Here is a 26911-nt window from a genome sequence, read left to right on the forward strand (position 1 = left end):
CCGGAATGACTTCAAACTTAGCACACAAGTCATAAATGACATAACGGAGCTGTTCAAATTTCAAGAATCGGATTCCGGCTCCTATATCAAAAAATCAACCCCCGTGGTCAAACTTAGAATCTTTAGCCTTTAAATTGCTAGTTCCGTTAAATGGTCATAACTTGAGTTAGGGACCTCCAAATTAAATTTCGGGTATACGCCCAAGTCCCAAATTACGATATGGAGCTACCGGAACTGTCAAAATACTGATTCGGGTCCGTTTGCTAAAAATATTGACCAAAGTCAACTCAGTTGAGTTTTAAAGCTTTATTTCACATTTTAATCCATTTTTCACATGAAAACTTTTCGAAAAATTTTACGGACTGCGCATGCAAGTCGAGGAATGATAAATGGTGCTTTTCGAGGTCTTAAAATACAGAATTACTTATTAAATTTAAAGATGATATTTTGGGTCATCATAATACAAGGGAAAGTTATGAGATACCTTTTTACCGAAAGTTTGGAACAAAAATCTTTACCAATTCAAGCGTTATATTTCTAGTAAGAGACTATAATCTACAGAACAAGCTATAATTATAGAGTTCTTCCGTCAATCTTGAAATAATTCAATCTTTTGGTAGCTTTAAAATGTGTGTCTTATTTAAATCTTTATAAATTTAGTTATGAATTATTATTACCTTTCTTTAATACTTAATCAGAAAAATATGCATATATTTTGGGTATTTAATTTTGAATAAATTTTTTATTTGTGTATGTAACATTAAAAAGATTAATTTTTGGATAACTTTTATTTATAACAGCCAAAAATTATTTAAACGTCAAATGTTGTTACAGGTGTATAATAGTCATTCACTGTAAAAATCAAAAACCTTAGAACAAATGATGTTATTATAGAGAGATTTGATTGTACAAACAATATATAACTAATGCAATTTCCTTATGCCATGATTATTTCCTTCTACACCTCAAACCAGACGTCCTCTAACCTTCAATAATTAAGTTTTATAAACTAGAAATTTAAATTAACATATCCCAGTTGTCCATCCTCTTTCCATTTGTAGCCATATATGATTACTTCACCATTTTCATTTGGATATAATAAAGGGATTAGATGTAAACTAGTTATATGGTATAAATAATCTGAGGTACTTATACTCATGGGCTGATACGAGTAAGAGACGGTGTGGTACGTCACCCACAAGTTTTGGTCGAAACTATGCAATAATATGTATATATGCATGTATATATAGAAGGAATGCATACAAATATTTTAAGTGGCATCCTCAGTAACAAAAACGCTCAACGTGCCACTGGCAAGGCACTATAATTTTCACCTTAGTGCGATTCCTGCCTAGCTCACATATTTAAAAGCTTTTATTTTGTGCATTTAAGACAACTACAATTACATGAGGATCCTTTGTTTCTTCTTTCTCTTTCCTTAATTGCTCTTTTTTGTTTATTAGTAGTTCCCATTAACTTTTTGTTTGATTTTATTAGTTTATTCTGAAATTTCTTTTCTCCTTTTTTTAATTTAACAGAAAAAATTTAAAAAAATCTTTCACAAATCTATTCAAAAAAATCTTCATTGTTGCGCTTTCCTAACCCCTCTATGATTTATCAATAGATGATGAAAATATAATAGTTTCTCTAGGAGCACAACTCTAGTAATCTATTTGCACAAACCAAAAACAAAACTAGAAATCCTTGATAAGTTATTGTTCTAATCAATGATAGAAGTTTATTTTGTCGTCAGATTGCTCTAAAGTAGGACAATTGTATATAATATTGAATGAGTTAATTTTCATAAAAAATATAAATTAAAAAATGTCCGTAAACTTACTTATGTTTTAATGTTTAGAGTGCTTATTAGTATAAGTTTTTGCCTTGAGTATCTAAATATAAAGTGATAATGAGCCTTTTTTCTTGTACAAAATGCATAATCCAGTTGATTTATGCTTTTTTCCCAAGTTATTATCATTATTACGTAATCTTTTTGCTCGATCGATTTGTCTATATTATCTCAAAAAATGAATAATCCGAACTGAAACCCAAATGGACCAAATTGATTAAATTTATACCTTATTTAGACAATCTAAATTCTAATATGACTATGTTCAAAATTTGTGGCACCAGGTGCTTCTAAATTATGAATCTGCCTCTGCTTATACTATAGTAAAAGTAAACTTGAGATAAGATAATCCCACATTTTTTCTTGAAATTATATCGTATCCCTTCAAGCAAACAAACTCTTAAAAGATAGGATTGTAATAACTACAAATTAATTTTAATTATCCTCCATGTACTCTCCATATTTCTCTATATCGTACATTGTATATGTTATCTCACTGTATTCAAAACTAGAAAATCAGTAAACATTAGTTTAAGAAAACAATACAGAAAAATTCCAAGCCCACAAGTTTCTTGTGTGTCCTTAAGAAATTTAATCCCCTCACGGTTGCCCAAGGTTTCAGATTAATTCCTCCCAAGATAGAACGGAATAACTATTCTGTGATAGAGGCACTTCAAATTACAGAACTTCGGCGAACTCAAATGGCGGAGTAAATCACACAAAATGCTTACGTTTTTGCTTTTGAAAAATAATGCAGAATGCAGAAGATAGAGGGGAGAGATGTTCAGATTTCGGTGGTGAAAAATGAGGCTAAGCCTCTCTATTATAGCAACGAAGTTGAGTTCCAACAGGTGCAAAGGTGCCATGTCGTTGATAAGGTGTCTATTCAGCAGAAATTATTTAAATTTCTGTTGAATGGAATGTTTGGTCGCGAACTCGACCGATGGAAAATAATTCCACGATCTTCCAAATTCAAATTTTTCCGAGAAAAAATATTAGAAAAGAAAATATTAAATGATGGGAAAGGAAAATAAATTTGGTCCAAAAAATTATCAATCAATCATATCAATTGACCAAATCCGAATCCGAATCCGAAGTCGAAGTCGAAGCCGAAGTCGAAGCTGAGCCGAGCGAGCGACGACGACGACGGCATGAGGCTTGCTCTCTTCTTAACTCTTTAAGAGGTAGAAGAAGTGCTTCCATATATAAGCACAAGAATTTCCTCTTCCTATCCAATTAGGGACAAAGTTCCTTTGTAAAATGAACTAATTCAAAATTTTATTTCCCTCCATTTTCCATTCACACCTCTTTTATTTTTACTAACAAAACCCAACAATCCCCCACAATCCCCCACATGAATGGGGAATGGCTATCCGAAAAAAATATGCATGAAAAAACTGTGTGATTCGCAAGTAAGGATTAATCGCATTTAGATAAGTAGGTTTTCCTTTGAACATATGTCGGATATACTCGATCAATCGGTAGATTTTATATCTTTGAACCATCGAATTTTGGTGTATACCTAGACAACCATACGTTACATAATCAACCCTTAACCATTTTTTGTTCTCATTGTTATGTTCATTTCAGCCATGAATACCGCCTGGTTTCATAAGTGCGTAGAGAACTGGCCTTAAAACATTCTCCTTGAAGTGGCTTACACGTCACACTTACATAGGTGATTCCTAAACGTGTTATTCCGTAGATACACTATTTGATATACCCCGTATCAAACTTAGAAACCATTAAAAAGCCTTAATATTTTATCCTTGGTACTGAACATTGTCTTCATCATGAGAATGGACCAAAATTTTATTTGACAATGTTGAACCGTCACTAATGAATTTGTTTGATCTCCTTGAACCTAGATCTTGGGATCTCCAGTCTTCTAGGTAGAGTTACCGCAACAGTGACTTGTCCTTGGCCATAGTCCCATTCTCTTTGATGACTTCTCAACCGCCTCTCTAGGTAGGCCTTTTGTAAGCGGATCTGATACATTATCTTTTGACTTTACATAGTCAATTGTGATAATTCCACTAGAGAGTAATTTATCTAACGGTATTATGCCTTCGTCGATGTGACGAGATTTCCCGTTATACATAACGCTCACAGCCTTTCCTATTGCCGCTTGACGGTCGCAATGTATGTATACAGGTGCCAAAGGTTTGGTCCAAAATGGAATGTCTTCTAAGAAATTCCGGAGCCATTCAGCTTCTTCACTGGCCTTGTCTAAAGCTAAAAGCTCAGACTCTATTGTAGAGCGGGTGATGCATGTCTGTTTGGACGACTTCCAAGACACTGCTCGTCCACCAATGGTAAAAATGTATCCACTTGTGGATTTTGATTCCGTTGATCCAGTGATCCAATTTGCATCACTATATCCCTCAATAACTGCGGGATAATTATTGTAATGCAGTGTATAGTCTTGGGTATATTTCAAATATCCCAAAACTCGTTTTATTGCTATCCAATGAGCTTGGTCGGGATTACTTGTGTATCGACTAAGCTTACTTATCGCATAAGCTATATTAGGTCGTGTACAATTCATAATGTACATCAAACTTCCCAACACTCGAGCATATTCCAATTGAGACTTGCTTTGACCTTTATTCTTTACAAGAGTATGGTTTAAATCAATTGACGTTTTTGCTTCTTTAAAGTCCAAATATTTGAACTCTTCAAGTACCATTTTAATATAATGAGATTGAGACAAATCTAGACCTTGAGGAGTCTGAAGGATCTTAATTCCCAAAATTAAATAGGCAACTCTTAAGTCTTTCATATCAAACTTACTAGTAAGCATGCGATTAGTAGCATTTATGTTAGCAATGTCGTTACTCATTATCAACATATCATCCACATATAAACAAACAATGACTATTTAATTTGGAGTATTCTTAATGTAAACACTTTTATCACACTCATTGATCTTGAAACCATTTGACAACATTGTTTGGTCAAATTTCGTATGCTATTATTTTGGTACTTGTTTTAGTCCGTAAAGTGACTTAACAAGTCGACACACCTTCTGTTATTTTCCGGGAACTACAAACCCTTTAGGTTGATCCATATAAATTTCTTCCTCCAAATCTCCATTTAAGAAGGTTGTCGTCACATCTATCTGATGGATTTGAAGGTCATACACGGCGGCTAACGTTATTAACACCCGGATAGATATAATCCTTGTTACCGGCGAGTATGTGTCAAAGTAATCAAGACCTTCTCGTTATCGAAACCCTTTAACAACTAGTCTTTCCTTATATGTGTTAATAGTACCATTAGCTTTCATTTTCCTTTTGAAAATCCACTTAGAACCCAAAGGTTTATTTCCTGGAGGAAGATCAACCAATTCACAAGTATGATTACTTAATATGGATTCTATCTCACTATTGACTGCCTCTTTCCAATATTGTGCTTCCGAGGAAGACATTGCTTCTTTGAATGTTTGAGGCTCATTTTCCAATAAGAATGCCAGAAAATCTGGTCCAAAGGAAGTAGCTGTCCTTTGACGTTTACTACGTCTTGGATTTTCCTCATCAAAAATACTTTCCTTTGCTTCTTCCTGAGGCCGCTTAAATTTTTCACTAGAGGACTCACATTCCATTTTATACGGATAAATATTCTCAAAGAATTCAGCATTATCTGATTCAATTACCGTATTAATATGAATGTCGGTATTTCCTGATTTATGAATCAGAAAATGATATGCCTTACTATTTGTTGCATATCCTATGGAAACGCAATCAACGGTTTTGATCCAATCTTTACCCTTTTGGGTTTAGGGACTTTCACTTTAGCCAAACACCCCCACACTTTAAAATATTTTAAGTTGGATTTCCTTTCTTTTCATTATTCATATGAAATGGATTGCGTTTTGCTATGGGGAACTCGATTGAGTATTTGGTTAGCTGTAAGAATAGCTTCCCCCCACAAGTTCTGAGGTAAACCAGAATTTATTAACAAGGCATTCATCATCTCCTTTAACGTTCTATTCTTTCTTTCCGCAATTTTATTAGATTGCGGTGAGTAAGGGGCAGTTGTTTGGTGAATAATACCATATTCCAAATATATTTCTTCAAAAGGAGATTCATATTCGCCGCCTCTATCACTTCTTATCATTTTGATCTTTTTGTCTAGTTGCATTTCAACTTTATTTTTGTATTGCTTGAATGGATCCATTGCTTCATCTTTGCTATTAAGTAAGTAAATATAGCAATATCTAGTACTGTAGTCAATAAAAGTTATGGAATACTTTTTCCAATCGCGAGATGGTATTGACTTCATGTCGCATATATCTGTGTGAATTAAGTCTAAAGGATTGGAATTCCTTTCAACTGACTTATAAGGATGCTTAACATACTTTGATTTCACACATATTTAACATTTCGAGTTATTGCATTTGCATTCAAACTTAGGCAATACTTTCACATTAATCATTTTTCGCAAAGTTTTGAAGTTGACGTGGCCTAAATGTTCATGCCATAAATTATTCGACTCAAGAAAGTAAGAAGAAGCCTAAATTTTATTCATATCAATGGCAATTACATTGAGTTTGAAAAGGCCCTCACTAAGATAACCTTTTCCTACATACATTTTATTCTTACTAACTACAACCTTGTCGGAAACAAAAATACACTTAAAGCCGTTTTTGACTAGAAGTGATGTTGAGACTAATTCTTCTGCATTTCAGGAACATGAAGGATATCATTTAGAGTCACAATCTTGCCAGAAGTCATCTTCAAAACTATCTTGTACGTTCCTTCAATTTTTGCAGTAGCAGAATTTGCCATAAAAACTATCTCGTTGGGTCCAACGGGAGTATAAGTAGTAAACAACTAATTGTTAGCACAAACATGATGAGTAGCCCCCGGATCAATCCACCATTCTCTAGGATTTTCGATTAGGTTGCATTCCGAAAGCACGGCACATAAATCGTCTATTTCATAATTCTTCTCAATCATGTTGGCTTGGCTTTTCTTCTTGTCCTTTTTTGGTGCACGACATTCAGCAGCCTTGTGTCCAACCTTTCCACAGTTGTGGCAATTATCTTTGAACTTCTTTTTTCTTGGGTAATTCTTTGGTCCAGACGGCTTCTTTCTCCTTTTGCTCGTCGAAGCTTCCTCAACAATATTTGTACCCATTATTGTTAAATTTTCACGAGACTTCTTTTCTACAGCCTTGTTGTCCTCTTCAATCCTTAAGCGAACAATAAGGTCTTCCAACATCATCTCCTTGCGCTTATGTTTCAAGTAGTTTTTAAAGTCCTTCCACATTGGAGGTAACTTTTCAATAAATGTTGCAACTTGAAACGCTTCATTTATGACCATACATATAATCATAAATTTAGAATTAATAATATAATCAATATCTTTAATAAAAATATTTATTCAATTTATACCTTCGGCAAGGAGGTCATGAACGATGACTTGCGGTTCTTGAACTTGAGTTATGACAGACTTACTGTCAACCATTTTAAAGTCCATGAACTTTGCGGCAACAAACTTCTTAAGTCCAGCATCTTCCGTTTTGTACTTCTTTTCAAGAGCATTCCACAACTCTTTCAAAGTTTCCATGACATTGTAAACACTGTACAAGCCATCTTCCAAACAACTCAATATATAATTTTTGAATAAGAAGTCAGAATGCTTCCATGCCTCTGTGACCACAAATCGTTCATTAGCCGGAGTCTCTTCTCTCAAGACCGGAATGTCCTCGCTGATAAAGCGCTGCAGACTGAGTATGGTCAGGTAGAAGAATATTTTCTGCTGCCAACATTTGAAGTCCACGCCGGAAAATTTTTCGGGCTTTTCTGCCGGTACCATCGCCGGTGTAGGCATTGTGCCACTTGAAGACGTCGTAGCCATTGCAGCAGTAGTCATTCCAACAGAATCATTTTGTTGTTCCGTACTTGTTGTTATTTTTCTGTAAGAAATTGACACAAACAGAATTAGTATCTCGGTAAAAATTTTATATCTTCAAACCGAATACAAATAACCGAGTAGAAAATCACAAGGATTTTAATCTCGGATTGAGTAGAAAGTCACAAAGACTTTAATCTCAAACTGGAGTAGAAAATCCGAAAATTTTAATCTCCAAAACGGGAGTAAAAAATCACTACGATTTTAATCTCCCAAATCAGATAGTAAGATGAATACAGAAATAAATATTAAATTCTTTAAGCTTGTTATCTCATTGTATTCAAAACCCGAAAATCAGTAAACATTAGTTTAAGAAAACAATACAGAAAAATTCCAAGCCCACAAGTTTCTTGTGTATCCTTAAGGAATTTAATCCCCCAAAGTTGCCGAAGGTTTCGGATTAATTCCTCCCAGGATAGAATGGAATAACTATTCTGTGATCGCGGCACTTCAAATCACAGAACTTCGGCGAACTCAAATGGCGGAGCAAATCACACAAAATACTTGCGTTTTTCTTTTGAAAAACAATGCAGAATGCAGAAGATAGAGGGGAGAAATGTTCAGATTTCGGCGGTGAAAAATGAGGCTAAGCCTCTCTATTATAGCCAACGAAGTTGAGTTCCAACAGGTGCAAAGGTGCCATGTCGTTGATAAGGTGTCTATTCAGCAGAAATTATTTAAATTTCTGTTGAATGGAATGTTTGGTCGCGAACTCGAGTTGGAAAATTATTTAAATTTTTATTGAATGAAATATGTTAAGATCACAAGTTTTAAAAATATTTTTCTTTTTTCTTAAACTCTGTGACTAGTTAAACTAACTCATCTAAATTTAAATTTTGGAGTATCTTTATTTGAGTGGTTTACAAACAACTAGCAAAGCAGACTTCAGAAGAACTTTGAGAAGACTTTGGGGGTGTAGAGGCAGAAGACTTTGTGAAGGAAAAACGCAACAATGGCCGACCCTGTAATTGGTGCTACTGTTCAAGTTTTGCTTGAGAAGCTGCTTTCTCTCACTAGTGAGGAAGTCAAAAGTTTAAGGAACTGCAAGAAAGATCTCAAAATGCTGAAAAAAACTCTAACGATGATCCAAGCTTTCATTCATGATGCTGAAAGACGACAAGTTGAGGACCAGACTGTGGAAGAATGGCTCAAGATGCTTGAGAAAGTTGCCGAAGATGCTGAAAATGTGTTTGACGAATTCAGATATGAATCTCTCAAAGCAGAAGTTATGAAGATCCAAAACAAACCGATGAAAAAGGTCCGTAACTTTGTTTCTAATACAGTTTTAAAGTGGAAAATGTCTCGGAAAATCAACAACATCAGTGATGAGTTGAGTGCTATCAATAAGTTAGCCAAAGACCTCGGTCTCCAACCCCCAAGAGGTCCTTCTCGCCAAATATTACCAGTTCGAGAAACAGATTCTGTGGTAGTTGCTTCTGATGTTGTTGGTAGAGACAAAGATGTTTCTGAAATAAAGGAGAAGATGTTGAACATGAGAGAGGATGTTGTTCTGTGCACCATTCCCATAGTGGGTATGGGAGGCTCAGGGAAAACAACTGTCGCTAAGATAATTTTTAATGATGAACAGATCAAGCAACATTTTGAAAAGAGAGTTTGGTTGTGTCTACCTGAAATGTTAGAAACTAAGAGCTTTCTTGAATTGATGCTCGAATCATTGACAGAAAGGAAACTTGAGGTCCAAAGTAGGGATATTATAGTCAAGAAGCTGCAAGATGAATTGGGAGGAAAAAGGTATTTGCTTGTCCTGGATGATTTGTGGCGTGTTGACCCTACAATATTGTGGCACGATTTCTTGGACACCTTGAAAGGAATAAATACATTCAGAGGAAACTGCATTCTTGTGACTACTCGTAGGGATCAGGTGGCATCCTCTGTAGCAGCAGATCCTCATACGTTGAAAAAATTAACAGATGATCATTGTTGGTCCATTTTCAAACAAAGAGCATTTGTTGATGGGGAGGTTACAGAGGAATTAGTGAGCATGGGCAACAGGATTGTTGAAATGTGTAAAGGTCTACCATTGGCAGCAAGTGTGTTGGGAGGCCTCTTACGCAACAAAGAAAAACATGAATGGCAGACAATTCTTGAGGGCAATCCCCTTGTTGCAGGTGAAGATGATAGTGGGCAAAGTAGCTTGAAGAAAATACTAAAACTCAGCTATTTTTATCTACCATCTCCACATCTGAAAAAGTGTTTTGCCTACTTTGCAATGTTTCCAAAAGATTTTGAGTTTGAAAAGGACCAACTAATCCAACTCTGGATGGCAGAAGGCTTTCTTCGTCCATGTCAAAAGACCACTGTGATGGAAGACGTTGGTAACAAGTTTTTTGAACTTTTGTTGGAAAATTCCTTGCTGCAAGATGTTAAGCTAGATGAGCACAACAATATAACACACTGTAAGATGCATGATCTTGTGCATGATTTGGCTGAAGATATTTTAAAATCTAAACTATTTGATGGTGGAGATAATCTTTCTCAAGTTCGATACTTTGGATGGAACTCACCAAGAGATCAAATAGAGAAGATTAATGAGCCTGGACGTTTATGCACGTTGTTCTGGAAAAGCAGTGATATGTCTGAAGATATGCTATTGAGCTTTCAGTTCTTGAGAGTTTTAAATTTGTCCCAGTCAGGCATCAAGGAGTTGTCAGCCTCAATCGGCAAGCTAATATACTTGAGATATCTTGATCTCTCTAGGACTAGTATCGATGCCTTACCCAACTCCATTTGCAAGCTCTACAATTTGCAAACGCTTAGAGTCAATAACTGCAATATCCTCAATGGGTTTCCAGATGAGATGGAACACATGATAAGTTTGCGACACATATATTACAACTCTTATCGCTTTCAGATACTTAACATGGGTAAATTGACTTGTCTTCAAACGCTACAACATTTCAAGGTAGGTTTAGAGAAAGGTCGTGGGATAGAAGAATTAGGCCATCTGAAAAACCTTAGAGGTGAATTGACGATCAACGGTCTGCAATTGGTCCGTAATAGAGAAGAAGCTGGAAGAGCATACCTAAAGGAGAAACCAAATATCTACAAGCTGGCATATTTTTGGTCCAATCGTGGATGTGAAATCAATGATGAGTATGTTTTGGATGGTCTTCAACCGCATCCTAACTTGAAAACCTTAGAGGTAGTTGACTACTTGGGGACTCGATTTCCTTCATGGTTCAATGGAGAATTTCTACCAAATTTGGTCAAGTTGAAATTAATTGGTTGCAGAAAGTGCATAGAAATTCCATCACTTGGCCAACTAAAACTCCTTCGGCATCTTGAGCTGGTCGGGTTCGATAAGATGGAATGCATTGGACCTGCATTTTATGGTGTTGATGTTAACTATAATGGATCGAGCAGCAATAACGCCAATATCCAAGTGTTCCCGTTACTCAAAGAACTGGTATTGAAGCATATGCCTAGCCTCATTGAGTGGAAGGGAGTGGAATTGATGCCAACAAGAGATGGTGGTCGAGACAGAGTTGTAGTAAGAATGTTTCCTGCGCTTGAGAAGTTGAGCATTAGCAATTGTCGGCGGTTAAAAAGTACTCCAAATCAATTTGAAGTCCTACGTGAATTAAGCATTGAAGTAGTTGACAGTGAAATGCCATTGTTGACCTTGTGCAGCAACTTGACATCTCTCGTAGAGCTTACTGTCTATGATGTGAAAGAGCTCACTTGTCTTCCAGATGAGATGCTACGCAACAATATTTCTCTTCAGCATCTATCCGTCTTAAAATGCGGAGAGTTTCGTGAATTGCCACAAAGTATGTACAATCTCCAGTCTCTTAAGAGCTTAAAGATTAGATTCTGCAATATCAGTTCCGTTCCTGTTCCCAGTGGAGAGAATCATTTGACTTCCCTCCGAAGTCTTGATTTTTACAGTTGTGATAGATTGACCAGTTTACCAAGTGAAATGCTAGAGCATTGTCGGTCTCTGGAATTTTTGTCGGTCAGCTGCTGTAACAACTTAGTTTCCTTGCCTTTACATGAGTGGGAAATGCCTTCACTTTCATATTTAGATATATCAGAATGTCCCAAGATGAATAGTATACCCGCAGGGGGCCTTCACCGTCTCACTGGGTTAAGGGAATTGATCATAGGTCTTTTCTCAGAGTTGGTAGATTTCGAGGCATTCCAGTTGATGTTCAATGGCATTCAGCAGCTATCGTCCCTTCGTACATTCTGGGTGTACGGACGTGCGAACTGGGATTCTCTGCCCTATCAGTTTATGCAACTCTCTGCCCTAACAAGGATGGTAATATTTAATTTCGGAATCGAGTCCCTTCCTCAGAACCTTGACAACCTTATTTCTCTTGAAAGTTTAGAGCTATGGAGCTCCGAAAGGCTACAACGTGTGGACTTCTCAGGTGTCATGCCCAAATTACGGAGACTGGAGATCCATAATTGTCCATTGTTAGAAGCTCTGTCGGGTCGGGTCGTCAACCTTGTTTCTTTGGAAGCGTTATATTTATCAAACTGCAAAAAGCTACAGCATCTGCCATCCGGAGATGACATGCGACGCCTCACCAAGTTACGGTGCCTGAGAATTGAAGCTTGCCCACAGTTAGAAGAAAGTTGCACCAATCGGAGTGGCCCAAACTCCCAATGGTCCAATATTTCCCATATTCCAGAAATTTACATTAGGGGGAGAACCATTCCAATCTTACGTAAGTTTCTGTTTTTGTTTCTGTTTCTGAGTCAATTTTTTTCTTTTCTTTTTCAATTGTTCCTCTCACCATTCTCCTTCGCTCTTTTATTGTTTTCCAAACTATTCATTCCCAAAACCAATACATGTTATAACATTACTGAAGAATTCGATAAAAAAAAGTTTATATTAATTTGATCCTTTTCTTACAATTATTTGACATCAAGAAAATTGCAAAATTATCAGTGAATTGCATTTGTGCATTCCCTTCAGCATTCTTCCACTTTAAACTGTTGGACCGGTTAGAACCAATTGTTGTTCTTCAAATTCTTCATCAAACAAAGAATATCTATATTTCTTTAAAGTTGTGGTTTAATTATGAAAATTTATGTTCTTTCTCATAGGTGACTAGATCAAATATCATGCTACAAGGTTGCTCTAGCAGTCTCTCCTGAGCATGGAATCTGTGGTGGGTTGTCTAATTTGTGGTGCGCTTTGGTCTGAATTTTGCTGAGGACAGAATCTTTGCCTTGTAGAATCTCTCAAATGAAAGGAACAATCTCGTCTCTTTATGGCTCAAAGAGCTCCATGTATGCATACTTTGTCTCCCTCCTATTTTAAGTATTTCTGCTAAAGAATGCATCAAATGATGAATATGTTCTCATGTGATACTTCAAATGCTTGTTGCAAAATAAAAACCTCTTTTTGTTTTTGGCTAGTTGGTCTTCTTTTCTATCTTTTCTCTTTTCTTTTAGGCAACTGCTTTTATTCCTTGTAATAGGAAATTAGCTTGTTTTTTAAGTTATTTTATGCACAGATAATTCGTGTAGCATTTTATAGCTTATAAATGAGTATTGGCATTTTCAGTTTATCATTTGATGATTTCCAATAATATGACCTTCCCCGTTTATTAAGGATCTTTTCATTTTACTGTTTTGATAAACCTTGTCACATGCCTCAACAATATATGAAATTGTGTAAGTGTTAATATTTCAGTTTTGAAAGGGAATGCTTTTGTTAATTGCAAGGAGATTTAGGATGTAAGCTGTTAGGAAAAGCCTACATTAGTTTCTCTCTATTCGGTGCTTCACTCAATATAATTCTTCTTCTTTTTTTCCTTTGCTCGAGCTTCAGTCCATGCAATTACATTGACGATAGGAGTGTTTATTGCATTCTCACAATATTTAAACTTCACCTAGTTTCCTCATTTCTTTTGTTGGGACCCTCCTCTCTCTCAACCTGTACAAAAGAAGAATCTCAGTATTTAGTCCATCTAATCAGGTGCTATGGTGAAGATAATAAAGGATATGGATGGTCAGTGGCTACTCTGCTTATTGGACCAAGATTTCCATGAAGATAAAAAAGACTGTTATGTCATGAATCTTACAGCAAAGAGTGCTTTATCGGCTCTTAAAACGGCCTTAGCAGTATCTGTTCAGCTTAACATGTTTTGCTTTCTCCTAAAGCGTCTTTTTTTTTGGTTGTTACTTGTGATGATCTGCTTCTCCATTTTCCAAGAATGAAATGTTTGCCGAGACTGACTTTTTACCATTTCCTGTGTTTCAGATTCATGGTTGAAACAACATCATGGACTTTGTCAAAATGGTAGACTGGAAAAGACCTCTCTTAGATGTGATTCAGTGTCATGATTGGGAAGGGAAACTGCATTTCTTATAGGGTGCGGCCCTTCCTTGGATCCTGTGCGAACGCGAGATGCTTTGTGCACCGGGCTGTTTTTTTTTTTAATTTGCACTTGGCTGAAGCTGGATCAGAGACATTATTTCTTTGTATGAGGAAAATCCTGGACTAAGATTTAACATCAGAGGCCTTTCCCGCACAGTGTACATGCTACACCTGCCTCTTCTTATAAACAGAAATTTTTGTCTCCACCAAACAGTTTAAACTTTTAGCACTTATTTACTCACTTCAGAACGCCATTTCACTCTTTGATTGATTCGATGAGCTGATCTTTGATTCCTATGACGAAACGGCAAAGGTGATGATGTGCAGTTGTGTTAACTTTGGTGCTTTTTTGGGTATGTGAAAAGGAAAAGGAAGTGGATTTAGGTTAATTTGATAATCAACTTGATTATTTTCAAACCATTGATTTAAGTGTATTTTGATTTTAAGTTTCTTGTACCAGTGAGCTTTTTCGAGTTTATATTAGTAAACATGAACACGTGACGTGATAAAATTGGACTACTGAAGTGCAAACGGCTACAGCATCTGGACTTCTTAGATGACATGCCCAAATTACGGAATCTGGAGATAGATGATTGTCCATTGTTAGAAGCTCTACCAGATGGGCTCGTCAAACTTGTTTCTTTAGAAGAGTTAGTTTTATTGAACTGTGAAAAACTACAGCATCTGCCATCTGTAGATGCTATGCGACCCCTCACCAAATTAGTGTACCTGCTAATTGACGACTGCCCACAGTTAGAAGAAAGTTGTGTTGGGAATAAACCCCGTACAAAAATAATATTCACAGTAATAAAAGCAGAATAATCACGTAGCACCGAGATACGGTAATTAACAAGAATAAAAGAGTGACAACGACACCAAGATTTTTACGTGAAAAACCCTTTGAATAAGGGAAAAAACTACGGTTCCGAGACGAGCAACTGATATCACTATAGTAAGGAATTTTACACTTTGTAGGTCCGAGTAAAATAATCCAAAGACCACTACAACACTCAAAAGAAATAACCTTCTTTTGATATTCCCACCTCACTATAATATCGCTCACTCTCTATTTTTCTCACAGACTATTTTCTTATACTTTGTCTGTGAAACCTCACTCTTTCTTTCTCTCTCTGTTGGTGTATTTTATAATGAGAGCAAGACACCTATTTATAGTATTTAGGATTGCTTCATTGATGTCATCAATGATCTCATGAGTTTGACAAGAGTCAAATATTCAATGTGAAACCAAAGAAATATTTACCATAAAATCTTCCTTACTATTCTTTTAGTTGGTTTGACATTTCAAAGCCGAAAGGAAGATGTCTTCCTTACACATGGGATGGACCCATCAAATCTCCCCTTCCAGTCTCATGCACCTTAAGGAGGTAACTCCAGTTTTTCATATAGAGTTCATGCCGACAAGTTCTTTGCATAGCTCGAACTTGTCTCTTGGTACCACATTGGTCAGCATATCCAAAGGATTCTCACTTGTATAGATCTTCAAGACTTTTAGAGATTCATTCTCTACTATTTCTCGAATCCAGTGATATCTCACGCCGATGTGTTTGGTCCTTGCATGGTACATGGAGTTCTTGCTAAGGTCTATTGCACTTTGACTGTCACAATAGACGACATACTCCTTCTTATGCAATCCAAGCTCTTAAAGGAACCGTTTCAACCATATCATCTCCTTGCCAACTTCAGTAGCGGCAATATATTCTGCTTCAATTGTAGAGAGTACGACACACTTCTGCAACTTCGACTGCCATGATATAGCTCCTCCTGAAAATGTGAACAAATATCCAGTAGTGGATTTTCTGTTATCAATGTCACCTGCCATATCAGCATCTGTATAGCCCTTCAAGATTGGATCCACATACAACAACAATATAATAAAGTTAATTTTAGAAAATCTTTTAAAGTATACACATGGATCAGAATATGTCTTTGTGTAAGTTTGACTTTTCATGAATGAGTCAAACTTCTTGTACCACTACCTTGGTGCTTGCTTCAACCCATAAAGACTCTTATTCAGTTTGCACACCATGTGTTTCCTTTCAGCTACTTCAAATCCCTCTGGTTGCTCCATATAGATCTCCTCTTCCAAATCTCCATAAAGAAATGCAGTTTTCACATCCAACTGTTCCACTTCAAGATCTAGGCTAGCTGTTAAGCTCAAAATTGTTCGAATAGAAGTCATTTTGACAACAGGTGAGAAAATTTCATCAAAATCAATACCTTTCTTCTGTTCAAGGCCTTTTACCACCAATCGAGCTTTGTATCTAACAAGCTTGCCATTTCCATCCTTCTTGAGTTTAAAGACCCATTTGCATTTGAGTGGTCTTTTTCCCTTTGGAAGTTCAACCAACTTGTACGTGCCATTTTTCTGTAGAGATTCCATGTCCTCTTGCATGGATTTTATCCACTGATTCTTTTCTGGATGGGACATCACCTCCTTAAGACTTTCTGGCTCCCATTCATCACTGATGATGATATACTCTGTGGAAGGGTACTTGCATGACTCTACCCTTGGCCTCTCTGATCTCCTCAGAGGTTGAGGTTATTCTTCTTCCTGAGTGGGGTGCTCCACTTCCTCGACACCTTCATCAAGTTGCTCCCCCTGCTCAATAACCTCACTAGGTTGCTCCCCCTGCTAGGCAACCTTGTTGGTCGTACTTTATGCACTTGTGGGATTGTTAGAAGTAGAAGGAATAGTAAGAAGGTTAGGAATAATACCATTCTTGGCCTTCTCCGGCATATCATCAGCAGTTCCAACTTCACTTTCTCGGAAGACTACATCTCTGCTTCTGATGATTTTCTTCTTTACAGGATCCTACAATCTGTATCCGAACTCTTCATCTCCATATCCGATGAATATGCATGGAACAGATTTATCATCCAGCTTTGTTCTCTGCTCCTTTGGTACATGTCCAAAAGCCCTGCAACCGAACACCTTCATATGCGAGTAGGACACCTACTTGTTGGCCCAGACTCTCTCTGGGATGTCAAAGGCCAACGGAACTGATGGACTCGGTAACAGGCTGTCTGAACTGCTTCACCTCAGAATGACTTAGACAGTTTAGCCATTCTGAGCATGCTTCTCACCTTCTCCACAATGGTGCGGTTCATCCTTTCGGCTACGCCATTGTGTTGTCGGGTTCCAGGAACTGTCTTTTCATGTATGATCCCATGTCTAGAACAGTACTCTTCAAATTCCCTTGAAGTGTACTCACCTTCATTGTCACTTCGGAGACGTTTTAGTTTTTGGCATGTCTCTCTTTCCACCATAGCATGAAACTTCTGGAAAACTTAAAACACCTGATCTTTGGTTTTCAAAATATAAACCCATAATTTTCGTGAAGCATCATCAATAAAAGAAACAAAATATTTATTGCCGCCCATCGATTCAATTTCCATTGGACCACAAATATCAGAATATACCAAATCAAGTATATTCAATTTTCTTTCAGACGATGTCTGAAATGAGACTCTATGCTGCTTACCAAATAAACAGTAGTCACAAGGTTTTATCGTTGTACCTTTGGCATAAGAAATGCGTGATTTCCTAGAAAGAATCTGCAATCCCTTCTCGCTCATATGACCCATCCTTTTGTGCCACAAATCTGTAGAAATCTCATCTTGTGCTGCGTTCAATTCATCTTGGCATATTTCTGTATTTGTCCTGTACAACGTGCCACGAGCAACTCCCTTTGTAATCACCAATGATTCCTAGGTGAGTCTCCACTTTTGATTTGTAAAATAGTTCTCGTATCCATCTCGATCTAAGGCAATTCCTGAGATCAAGTTCATCCGCAAATCAGGTACATGTTGCACGTCCTTTAGAACCAATGTGCATCCGACATTTGTCTTGATACAAATTTCACCGATCCCCGCAATCTTTGAGTAGCTTGTGTTACCCATTCTCACAAGGCCGAAATTACCTGCTACATATCTGCAAAAAAGATCTCTTACCGGTGTGGCATGGTAAGATGCTGATGTATCAACCACCCATTCCGACTCTGGACCTGATAAGTGCATGCATTCCTCTTCCTCGTTTATACAGAGGACAACATTATCATTGTTTTGCACCATGGCGGCTATATTGTCGTCATTCTTCTGGCCACTAGTTTCACCTTTGCCTTTCCTTGGATTTGGGCAATCTCTTTTGAAGTGACCTGGTTGATCACAATTGTAGCAATTTCTAGCTCTTGATTTGGATCGGTTCTTAGACTTCCCGCGAGCTCCGGATCAACCATAGTTGCTCGAACTCTTTTAATAACTCCTGCCTCTACCTTCTGTGATGAGAGCATGTCCTTGACTTTCAGGCTTCTTTCTCATCTTCTCATTGAGTAAAAGAGCCGATGTGACATCTTTCAACTCAATGGTAGCCTTACCGTGCAGGATGGTTGTTGCCAGATTATCGTACGAAGATGGCAACGAGTTCAACAACAAGATGACTTTATCTTCTTTCTCGATTTTTACTCAGAGATTGACGAGCTGTGTGATTAGTCCATTAAACATATTTAAATATTACAAAAAATTCATACCTTCACCCATGTGTAGGGCGTATAGCTGCTTCTTCAGGTACAATTTATTTGTTAGCGTTTTGGACATGTATAGGCTTCCAACCTTGCCCAAATGCCACGTGCGGTGTCTTCATCAATGATGTTATTTACCACATCATCTGATAAGTGTAACTTGATTGCACTAGCAACCCTTTCATCTAAGTCAGCCTAATCCTCAACTTTCATAGTATCAGGCATTTTGGCATCAACATCTAGTACCTTGTGTAATCCTTGTTGGATGAGCAGATCTCTAATCCTTCTTTGCCATGTTGAGAAACTGCTATCTCCGTTAAATTTTTCTATCCCATACTTTACTCCGAATATTTTTTTTTCATCGTGTATAGTACTACCGACAGTGAATAATATTTCTGTGAACGAGCAGAACCTGTGATCTGATACCAGTTGTTGAGAATAAACCCCTTATAAAAATAATATTTACAATAATAAAAGCGGAATAATCACGTAGCACCGAGATACGGTAATTAACAAGAATAAAAGAGTGACAACGACACCAAGAATTTTACGTGGAAAACTCTTTGAATAAGGGAAAAAACCATGGCCCCGAGACGAGCAACTGATATCACTATAGTGAGAAATTTTACACTTTGTAGGTCCGAGTAAAATACTCCAAAGACCACTACAACACTCAAAAGATATAACCCTCTTTTGATATTCTCACCTCAAATACAATATCGCTTACTCTCTATTTTTCTCACAGACTATTTTCTTATACATTGTCTGTGAAACTTCACTCTTTCTTTCTCTCTTTGTTGGTGTACTTTACAATGAGAGCAAAACACATATTTATAGTGTTTAGGAATGCTTCATTGATGTCATCAATGATCTCATGAGTTTGATAAGAGTCAAATATTCAATGTGAAACCAAAAAAATATTTACCATAAAATCTTCCTTACTATTTCTTTAGTTGGCTTGACATTTCAAAGCCAAAAGAAAGATGTCTCCCTTACACATGGGATGGACCCATCAAGTTGCACCAATCAGAGTGGCCCAAACTCCCGGTGGTCCAAGATTTCCCATATTCCAGAAATTTACATGGGGTAAAGAATTCAGAACTTAAGTAAGTCTCTATTTCATTTTCAGTTTCTGAGTCAATTTGTTTTCTTCTCTCCTCCATTCACCTTCTCTCCTTTAGTTTTTCCATACTTTTCAATCCCCAAACTAATACACGAAAAAAGTTATATATTAATTCAATCCTTTTTTCTTGCAATTATATGACATCAAGATATATGCAAAGTTATCAGTGAATTGCATCTATGCTTTCCTTTCAGCATTATGCTCTTTCACTTGAAAATAATTGTTGTTCTTCTAATTCTTCGTCAAACGGGGAATATGTACTTTCCTATAAAGATGTCATATTATCATGAAAATGCGTTCTTTCTCACAGGTAACTAGATCAAATGGTGTGCAGAAGGTTGCTAGTATATTAAGTCAAAATCTATTGGCAGTAATCACGTTGGCTATATTTTGTTTTATTATTTGGTAGAAGAATGGTATGACAAGTTTGTCAAGTTCTTTTTGGCATTCCTTTCCACAGAGGAACCACCGCGTTTGTTTTGTACACGAGCCAATGTGGCAGCCTTTCCTGAGCATAATTGGAATCTGTGATTGTTGAAGTGCACTCTGGCCTGCCTGAATTTTGTTGAAGGATATGATCTTCAACTGTAGACTCATTACTGGACTCTTTCAGTTCTAAGTTCTTAGTCTCTTCAATCAGTGCTCGATAATGACTCAAATGCATTGCAAAAGGTTGCTCTAGAGTTTAGAATTTCAATAAAGCTTGCTGGAAGTCCAAAAAGAGAATATTCCCATCCAGGCCTTGTTTAGTTACTGAGAAACTACACGTGTCTGTTCTCCATCTTTGGATGGCTGTGGTTGCATTTTTATTTCCAATGTAAGTATCCCAATTTCTTTTGATGTATTATTAAATTGACCCTCCCCTCCCCCTACCTGTACAAAAGTAGAAGAATCTCAGTACTTGTGATATCCATTCAGGTGCTATGGTGAAGATAATAAAGGTTATGGATTATCGGTGCCATTGAAATCTGTTCATGAGCTATTCATGAGTTGCAGCTCAAATAATTCTCACTGATGGCGCTAAATGTAGATAGTTTCAATGGATGCAGCTAGGAGGTTGCTGTGGTACAAAGACAAATTTTGCATTTGCTCTCATGTCAGCCAAGTCTTATACTTGTGTTGAAGTATGCTTAAGAACAATTTCGTCAATTTTTATTTTGTTTTTCAACTCCTATTCTCATGAAAATGCTATGCTACTTACCAGGGATGCTATTCTAGCAGCCTCCTTGGGAAAGACCTGGGACTTGAATGGATTAAACAGTTTGAGGGATATTCATCCATTTGGTTGAAGGATTCTCTACTCTTATTGGACCAAGATTTCCATGTAAGCTTCTTTCAAGTTGGTAATTGTAACGACCCGACTTGTCGTTTTAAGAAAATATACCCCGTCCAGTAACTTAAGGTCTCGAGAAGTTTCACAATATGTATTATGACCCGCGTATGTGGTCGAGCTTAGTTTTCGGAAGATTCGAAATTTAATTTAAAGAAATATTCTCATTTTGAAGCTTAAATTGAAAGAGTTGACTGGAGAATTGACTTTTGAGCAAACGACCTCGGAATAGAATTTTGATGATGTCAATAGCTTCGTATGGCGATTTCGGACTTCGGCATACGTCCGGATTCTGATTTGGAAGTCCGTAGGACGATTCGACGCATTTTGGCGAAAGTTGAAAAATAGAAGATTTTTGGAAAAATCTTACCGAAGGGTGAATTTTTGGATAACGAGGTCGCATTTCGATTCCGGAGATGGGAATAGCTCCATTATGTCATTTATGACTTGTGTGCAAAATTTGAAGTCATTCCGGATTGATTTGATACGTTTCGACGCAAATATAGAAGTTGGGAGATTTGAAAACTCAAAATTTGATTCGATGCGCGATTCGTAATTTCGGCGTTATTTGATGTGGTTTGAAGCCTCGACTAAGTTCGTATTGTATTTTGGGATGTGTTGGTATAATTGGTTGAGGTCCCGGGGGCCTCGGGTGAGTTTCGGATGGTTAAACGGACCAAAATTTAAAATTGAAGGAGCTGTTGGAACTCTGTCACTGGTGTCATCGCATCTGCGATGAAATGGAACGCAGATGCGCAATCGCAGATGCGAGGTTGAGATCGCAGATGCTAAAGTAGCAGGCCTGGGCAGTGGTCGCAGGTGCGAAAATTATCCCGCACCTGCGAGACCGCAGAAAACGGAACTTCTCCGCAGGTGCGAGAGGTCAGTGGGCATCGCAGAAGCAAGAAATTTCTCGCAAAAGCGAGCTCGCAGGTGCGTGAAATTAGTCCGCAGAAGCGGAATCTGGGCAAAACATTTAGGACAAAAAATGGTCATTTCATCATTTTCGATTTGAGATTTTGGAGCTCGGTTTCTGAGCGATTTTGGAGTAGTTCTTCACGACTTTGACTTGGGTAAATGTTCTATATCCTAAAGTGATTTTATTTCATGAATCTATGATTATATTCATCGTTTAATTCGGATTTAATAGAGGAAAATCAAGATTTTTGTAAAATCTTCCAAAAACGAAAATTTTAGATTTGGAAGTCGAGTTTTTATTGGAATTCGATAAAATTGGTATAGTTGAACTCGTATCGGAATGGGTATTCGGATTTCATGAAAATTATGTCGGGTTCCAAGAGGCGGGTCCCGCGTTGACTTTTTGGAATAAAATTTTTAGTCGACGTATTATTATCCAGAATTATTTTTGAAGAATTTTAATGAAGTTATACAATTAATTTGGATAGATTTGAGCTGTCCGGAGGTCAATTCAAGCAAGAAGACTATTTTGGAATATCGGCCTAACTTCAAAAGGTAAGTATCTTGCCTAACCTCAAGTGGGGGAATTATCCCCTTAGGCATTAAGTCTTATGTGCAATTTGTGTAATTGAAAACCATGTACGCGATGTGACGAGTACGTACTTGGGTTATATGGGCAAATTACATTGGTTAAAAATCTTTAGACGCCCTTATGTATTAAATGGGAAATTATTGGCACCTATTAAATTCTCTATTTGTCATGCCTAGATCCTTGTTTGTTGAAATTATTTTTACATGATGATTTGATGTAATTGCCACCTTGATTTTTATGTAAAATATTATTTTGCTGATTTGTTAATTTCCGGATATTTTGTTAAGATTTTTGTGCACATTATGGTCGAGCCATGGGCTCCTTATTGTGAAAAATAAGGTATGGTTGATTTTTGTGGCAAGTTGTGATATTTGAGCACTTGATGTGCAATCTGTGATAATTGTAATATTTGAGCATTTGGTGTGCAATTTATATGATGTTGTAATATTTGAGTACTTGAGGTGCAGTTTATGAGATGTGATATTGGCACAGTATATTGTGGGAGTTATGTTCGGGTGTTTGCACGAGGTTTCTGCCATGCTATTGTTACTATTGATATTTGCACATGCGGCGTGACAAGGCGGGATATATATATATATATATATATATATATATAATGTGGCGAGACAAGGTGGGAACATTATTGTGCACGTGTGGCGAGACAAGGCGGGAATTCATTTTACTATTGCACACGTGGCGAGACAAGGTGGGCTATGTCGGAAATTGATTTGTGATGGCTTGGGGGCATTGTTGATGTTGCATATTTACTTTTGGGACTACGAGGCGGTACCTCGGGAGTACTCTTTTTGTTGATATTTTCTATGGTTGCACTTGCCTTTGGTTATTTTATTTTTCCGTGATATGTAAATCCGTGTGTTCTTCCGCGATGTATTATTTGATTATATTGTGTGTTTGTATTCCTGGTTGTAATGTGTTGGCTTTGGCCCTTGTACGAGACTCTGAGGATTTGTGTTTCCAGCTTTTACTAACTTTTAAGGTTAAGTTGTTTTGAATAAAAGAAATTATTGTATACTTTAATTCTTATAAGTTTCACATCCAAATCATCAACTATCAGGTGTTTCATTTTATTGAAATGTTATTTTTCTCCACCAAATGATTTCTAAAATAAATTTATTCTTTTGTTGATTTCCTACTTGATTTAAATTATAAACTTACATTAATGGGAATAAATTGATCATGCGGATCTTATATACATTGATATTATTGGCACGTGAGTAGTCCATGCAGTTGTGATAGAAATATGGGCACGAGGTGCCGTGAAAATATAAAGGTGGGTTGAAACCCGTATTTGATAATTATGAAATGAGGTGTCACAGAGTGACTTTTAAATTGAAGAATTTTATTTTAAAAGATATTTATTTGAATGAGTTTTATATTCGAAGGATACATATTCGAAGGAAATATATATATGGAATGTATTTTATTTGAAGAGTTCTTATGTGAAAGACTTGTTTAATTGGTTGTAATTGTGTTCTTTCTTATTTGTCGGGGCAATAATTGTGGTGTTCTTGCTGCCTTACTGTTTATATCACTGCTATTTGTTCTCGATTATTTTAGTATGACACAGGTTATTTGACTAGTGAGTGTCTTGACTGTACCTCGTCACTACTCCACTGAGGTTAGTTTTTATACTTACTGGGCACCGCTGTGGTATGCTCATTCTACACTTCTGCACATTTTTTGTGCAGATCCAGGTATGTTTCGTTAGTAGCTGTGCGGGTCGTTGCTGTGGAGACTCAAGGTAAACTTGTTGGTGCGTTCGCAGGCTTCGAAGTCACTTTCAAGTTTTTATTTTGCACTGTTTATTCTTAGTTTTGGACAGTTGTATTTAGAAGCTTTCTAGAAAACACTCTATAGAGCTTATGACTTGTACTGCCGGGTTTTGGGAATTGTAAAACTTTAAGAGATTTCTATTTCAAATTGTTAGATGTTGTTTAAATAATGTTGTTGTTTCAATTAATGTTAGGCTTACTTAGTCCTTAAGACTAGGTGCCATCACAATACCCATACGGAGGGGATTTTGGGTCGTGACAGTAATCTCCTAGGTCCTTTGATTTAATCACTTACCTTACCTCTACTGAGTTAGTCCCTATGCATCAAATGATTCAAAAGTTTTGTTTGCTTTGTTCAATAAAAGAGACTTATATCTTAATCCTCATATATTGTTATACTCTTCATTACAGGGTATAGTGGAAGATACAAAATGGTTCGATTCTGGATTCTGGATAAAGACAACGGCTCATTCTCTTCAGGAAAGTGAAGTGTCTGATTGGCACAATTGGTCTAATCAGTTTCTTTTGCACAAGAGGGAGAAATGTAGAGCAGCAAAAACAGACTCTCTAACACGTGAATGTTCATATTCTAGTGCGCGAGGCGCCTTTATTATCAACTGCTGGTGTAATGGTAGAGGTAATAAAGCCATTTCGTCGGAAGCCACTGACATGGGATACTTAGATGCAAAGACAGATACCATTTTGGATCGAATTGTGACTCCTCTTGGTGGTAGAGGCTTCTCCAAATTTTGTGTACAATCTTCAACAGTATTTCCTATTTAATTTTCACATTGTGCACAGGGGAAGTCTTTCACAAGCTTTTCATAGCTTTAGTCATTCCCAATACTAGTCAATTAAGCTTTCTTTACTCTTTCTACCAGAACATTCCATTTATGCCAGAGGAGAAGCAGTGTCCTGTTCCCCATTATTTAAGATGCTCTCTTGAGTTGATGGTCTATGCCCCTTATAGCCTGTTTGGCCAAGCTTCTCACCATGCCAAAAGTATTTTTTTCAAAAAAGTATTTTTTTCCTCAAAGTGAGGTGTTTGGCCAAGCTTTTCTTGAGAAAAAAAGTGCTTTTGGCTAGAAGCAGAAGCAGTTTCGAAGAAGTAGAACAAAGTTAGTGGAATGCTTAGGGACAATGTCGATAGTTAATCATTGAATTAGTGGAGGTTACAAGGTCATCAAATGCATTTGGAGTATATCAAGTTTCTATGTCATAAGTGCTGAAATTTTGAGAATTCAATGATATGTAACCAACTTGAAGAGTTGGAATTTAATAAGAAAACAAAAATTTAAAATCCTAGACTTCGATTGGCAACTAGAAAGTATTTAGAAAACTAGAAAAGTTATTAGCTAACAAAGAGATAAAGGGGACAAGGATATAAGGAGGGGGGGGGGGAAATTAATTAAATAGCAAAGATAAGAGAATAATGGACGTAATTATGAAAGACAAAAAACAAGCATATTAAGTTGGGAAATGGAATGATTAAAGTTGAAGACCAAAATATTGCTCCAGCGATGGAATAAATTGGAACCCAGCGTGAGTCGTGAGACAGTGAAGTGCAGCGAAGGCGTGCAACTTAGTACCCGAAATTTAAAACCCACAGCTGAAGTTTTTATAGGCATTTCGTCGAGAAAGAAATTATATTACTTTGGACTTGGTCTTGGGGATTAGAGAGAAGGAGGAACTCTTTACCATTAATACATCTTCAAGGTAAGAATTAAATACCTTTCTTTGATAGATTTGGTTCATTTATTACATCTCTTAACCCTCCAACATCGTGGGATTCATAGATTTTTGAAGATAGTCTCAAGGACATTTTAAGAAACTCAAATCTTGAAACTTTTAGGGTTTGACAAAGAGATAATTTCTTCACTCTAATCTAATGTACTATACTCCATGGGCGTAGTAGAGTATATTTATGAAGTTAGATTTATATTTAAACATCTATTCATAAAACCCTAGAAGCTAGTCTTGAAATTGAAGAGTTGGTTGGAAAAGATGATGAATAGTGTTGGGTCTTGAAATAAGCAAAGATAAGGGAATAATGGAAGTAATTATGAAAGACAAAAGGCAAACATATTAAGTTGGGAAATGGAATGATTAAAGTTGAAGACCAAAATATTTCTTCAGTGATGGAAAAAATTGGAACCCAGCGTGAGAGAGTGAAGTGCAGCGAAGGCGTGCAACTCAGCACCTGAAATTTAAAACCCATAACTGAAGTTTTTATAGGCATTTCGTAGAGAGAGAAATTATATTATTTTGGACTTGGTCTTGGGGATTAGAGAGAAGGAGGAGCTCTTTATCATTAATACATCTTCAAGGAAAGAATTAAATGTCTTTCTTTGATAGATTTGGTTCATTTATTACATCTCTTAACCCTCCAACATCGTGGGATTCATAGATTTTTCAAGACAATCTCAAGGACATTTCAAGAAACTCAAATCTTGAAACTTTTAGGGTTTGACAAAGAGGTAATTTCGTCACTCCAA

The 26911-nt window shown here is 36.8% G+C and overlaps 2 protein-coding genes and 1 long non-coding RNA gene across 3 annotated transcripts; 2 read left to right on the plus strand and 1 right to left on the minus strand.

Annotated features, from left to right (window-relative positions):
• Nucleotides 1-6684: 6684 nt before the first annotated feature.
• Nucleotides 6685-7728, minus strand: LOC142178289 (uncharacterized). Its single transcript, XM_075247619.1, has 2 exons — nt 7248-7728; nt 6685-7160 (listed from the first exon to the last, which is right to left on the minus strand). The coding sequence occupies exons 1-2, from the start codon at nt 7726-7728 to the stop codon at nt 6685-6687; spliced, it is 957 nt and encodes a 318-aa protein (XP_075103720.1).
• Nucleotides 7729-8624: 896 nt separating this feature from the next.
• LOC107831671 (putative disease resistance protein RGA3) lies at nt 8625-14376 on the plus strand. Its single transcript, XM_016659456.2, has 3 exons — nt 8625-12461; nt 12844-13029; nt 14006-14376. Exons 1-2 carry the CDS (start codon nt 8720-8722, stop codon nt 12849-12851), a joined length of 3750 nt encoding a protein of 1249 aa, XP_016514942.2. The 5' UTR covers nt 8625-8719; the 3' UTR covers nt 12852-13029; nt 14006-14376.
• A 5420-nt stretch (nt 14377-19796) lies between these two features.
• On the plus strand, nt 19797-25339 carry LOC142178484 (uncharacterized). Its single transcript, XR_012706647.1, has 3 exons — nt 19797-20600; nt 20702-22186; nt 22520-25339. It is a non-coding gene; the product is annotated as an uncharacterized LOC142178484 (long non-coding RNA).
• Nucleotides 25340-26911: the final 1572 nt, after the last annotated feature.

This window comes from Nicotiana tabacum, chromosome 24 (genome assembly GCF_000715075.1).
Source record: "Nicotiana tabacum cultivar K326 chromosome 24, ASM71507v2, whole genome shotgun sequence".
NCBI lineage: Eukaryota > Viridiplantae > Streptophyta > Magnoliopsida > Solanales > Solanaceae > Nicotiana > Nicotiana tabacum.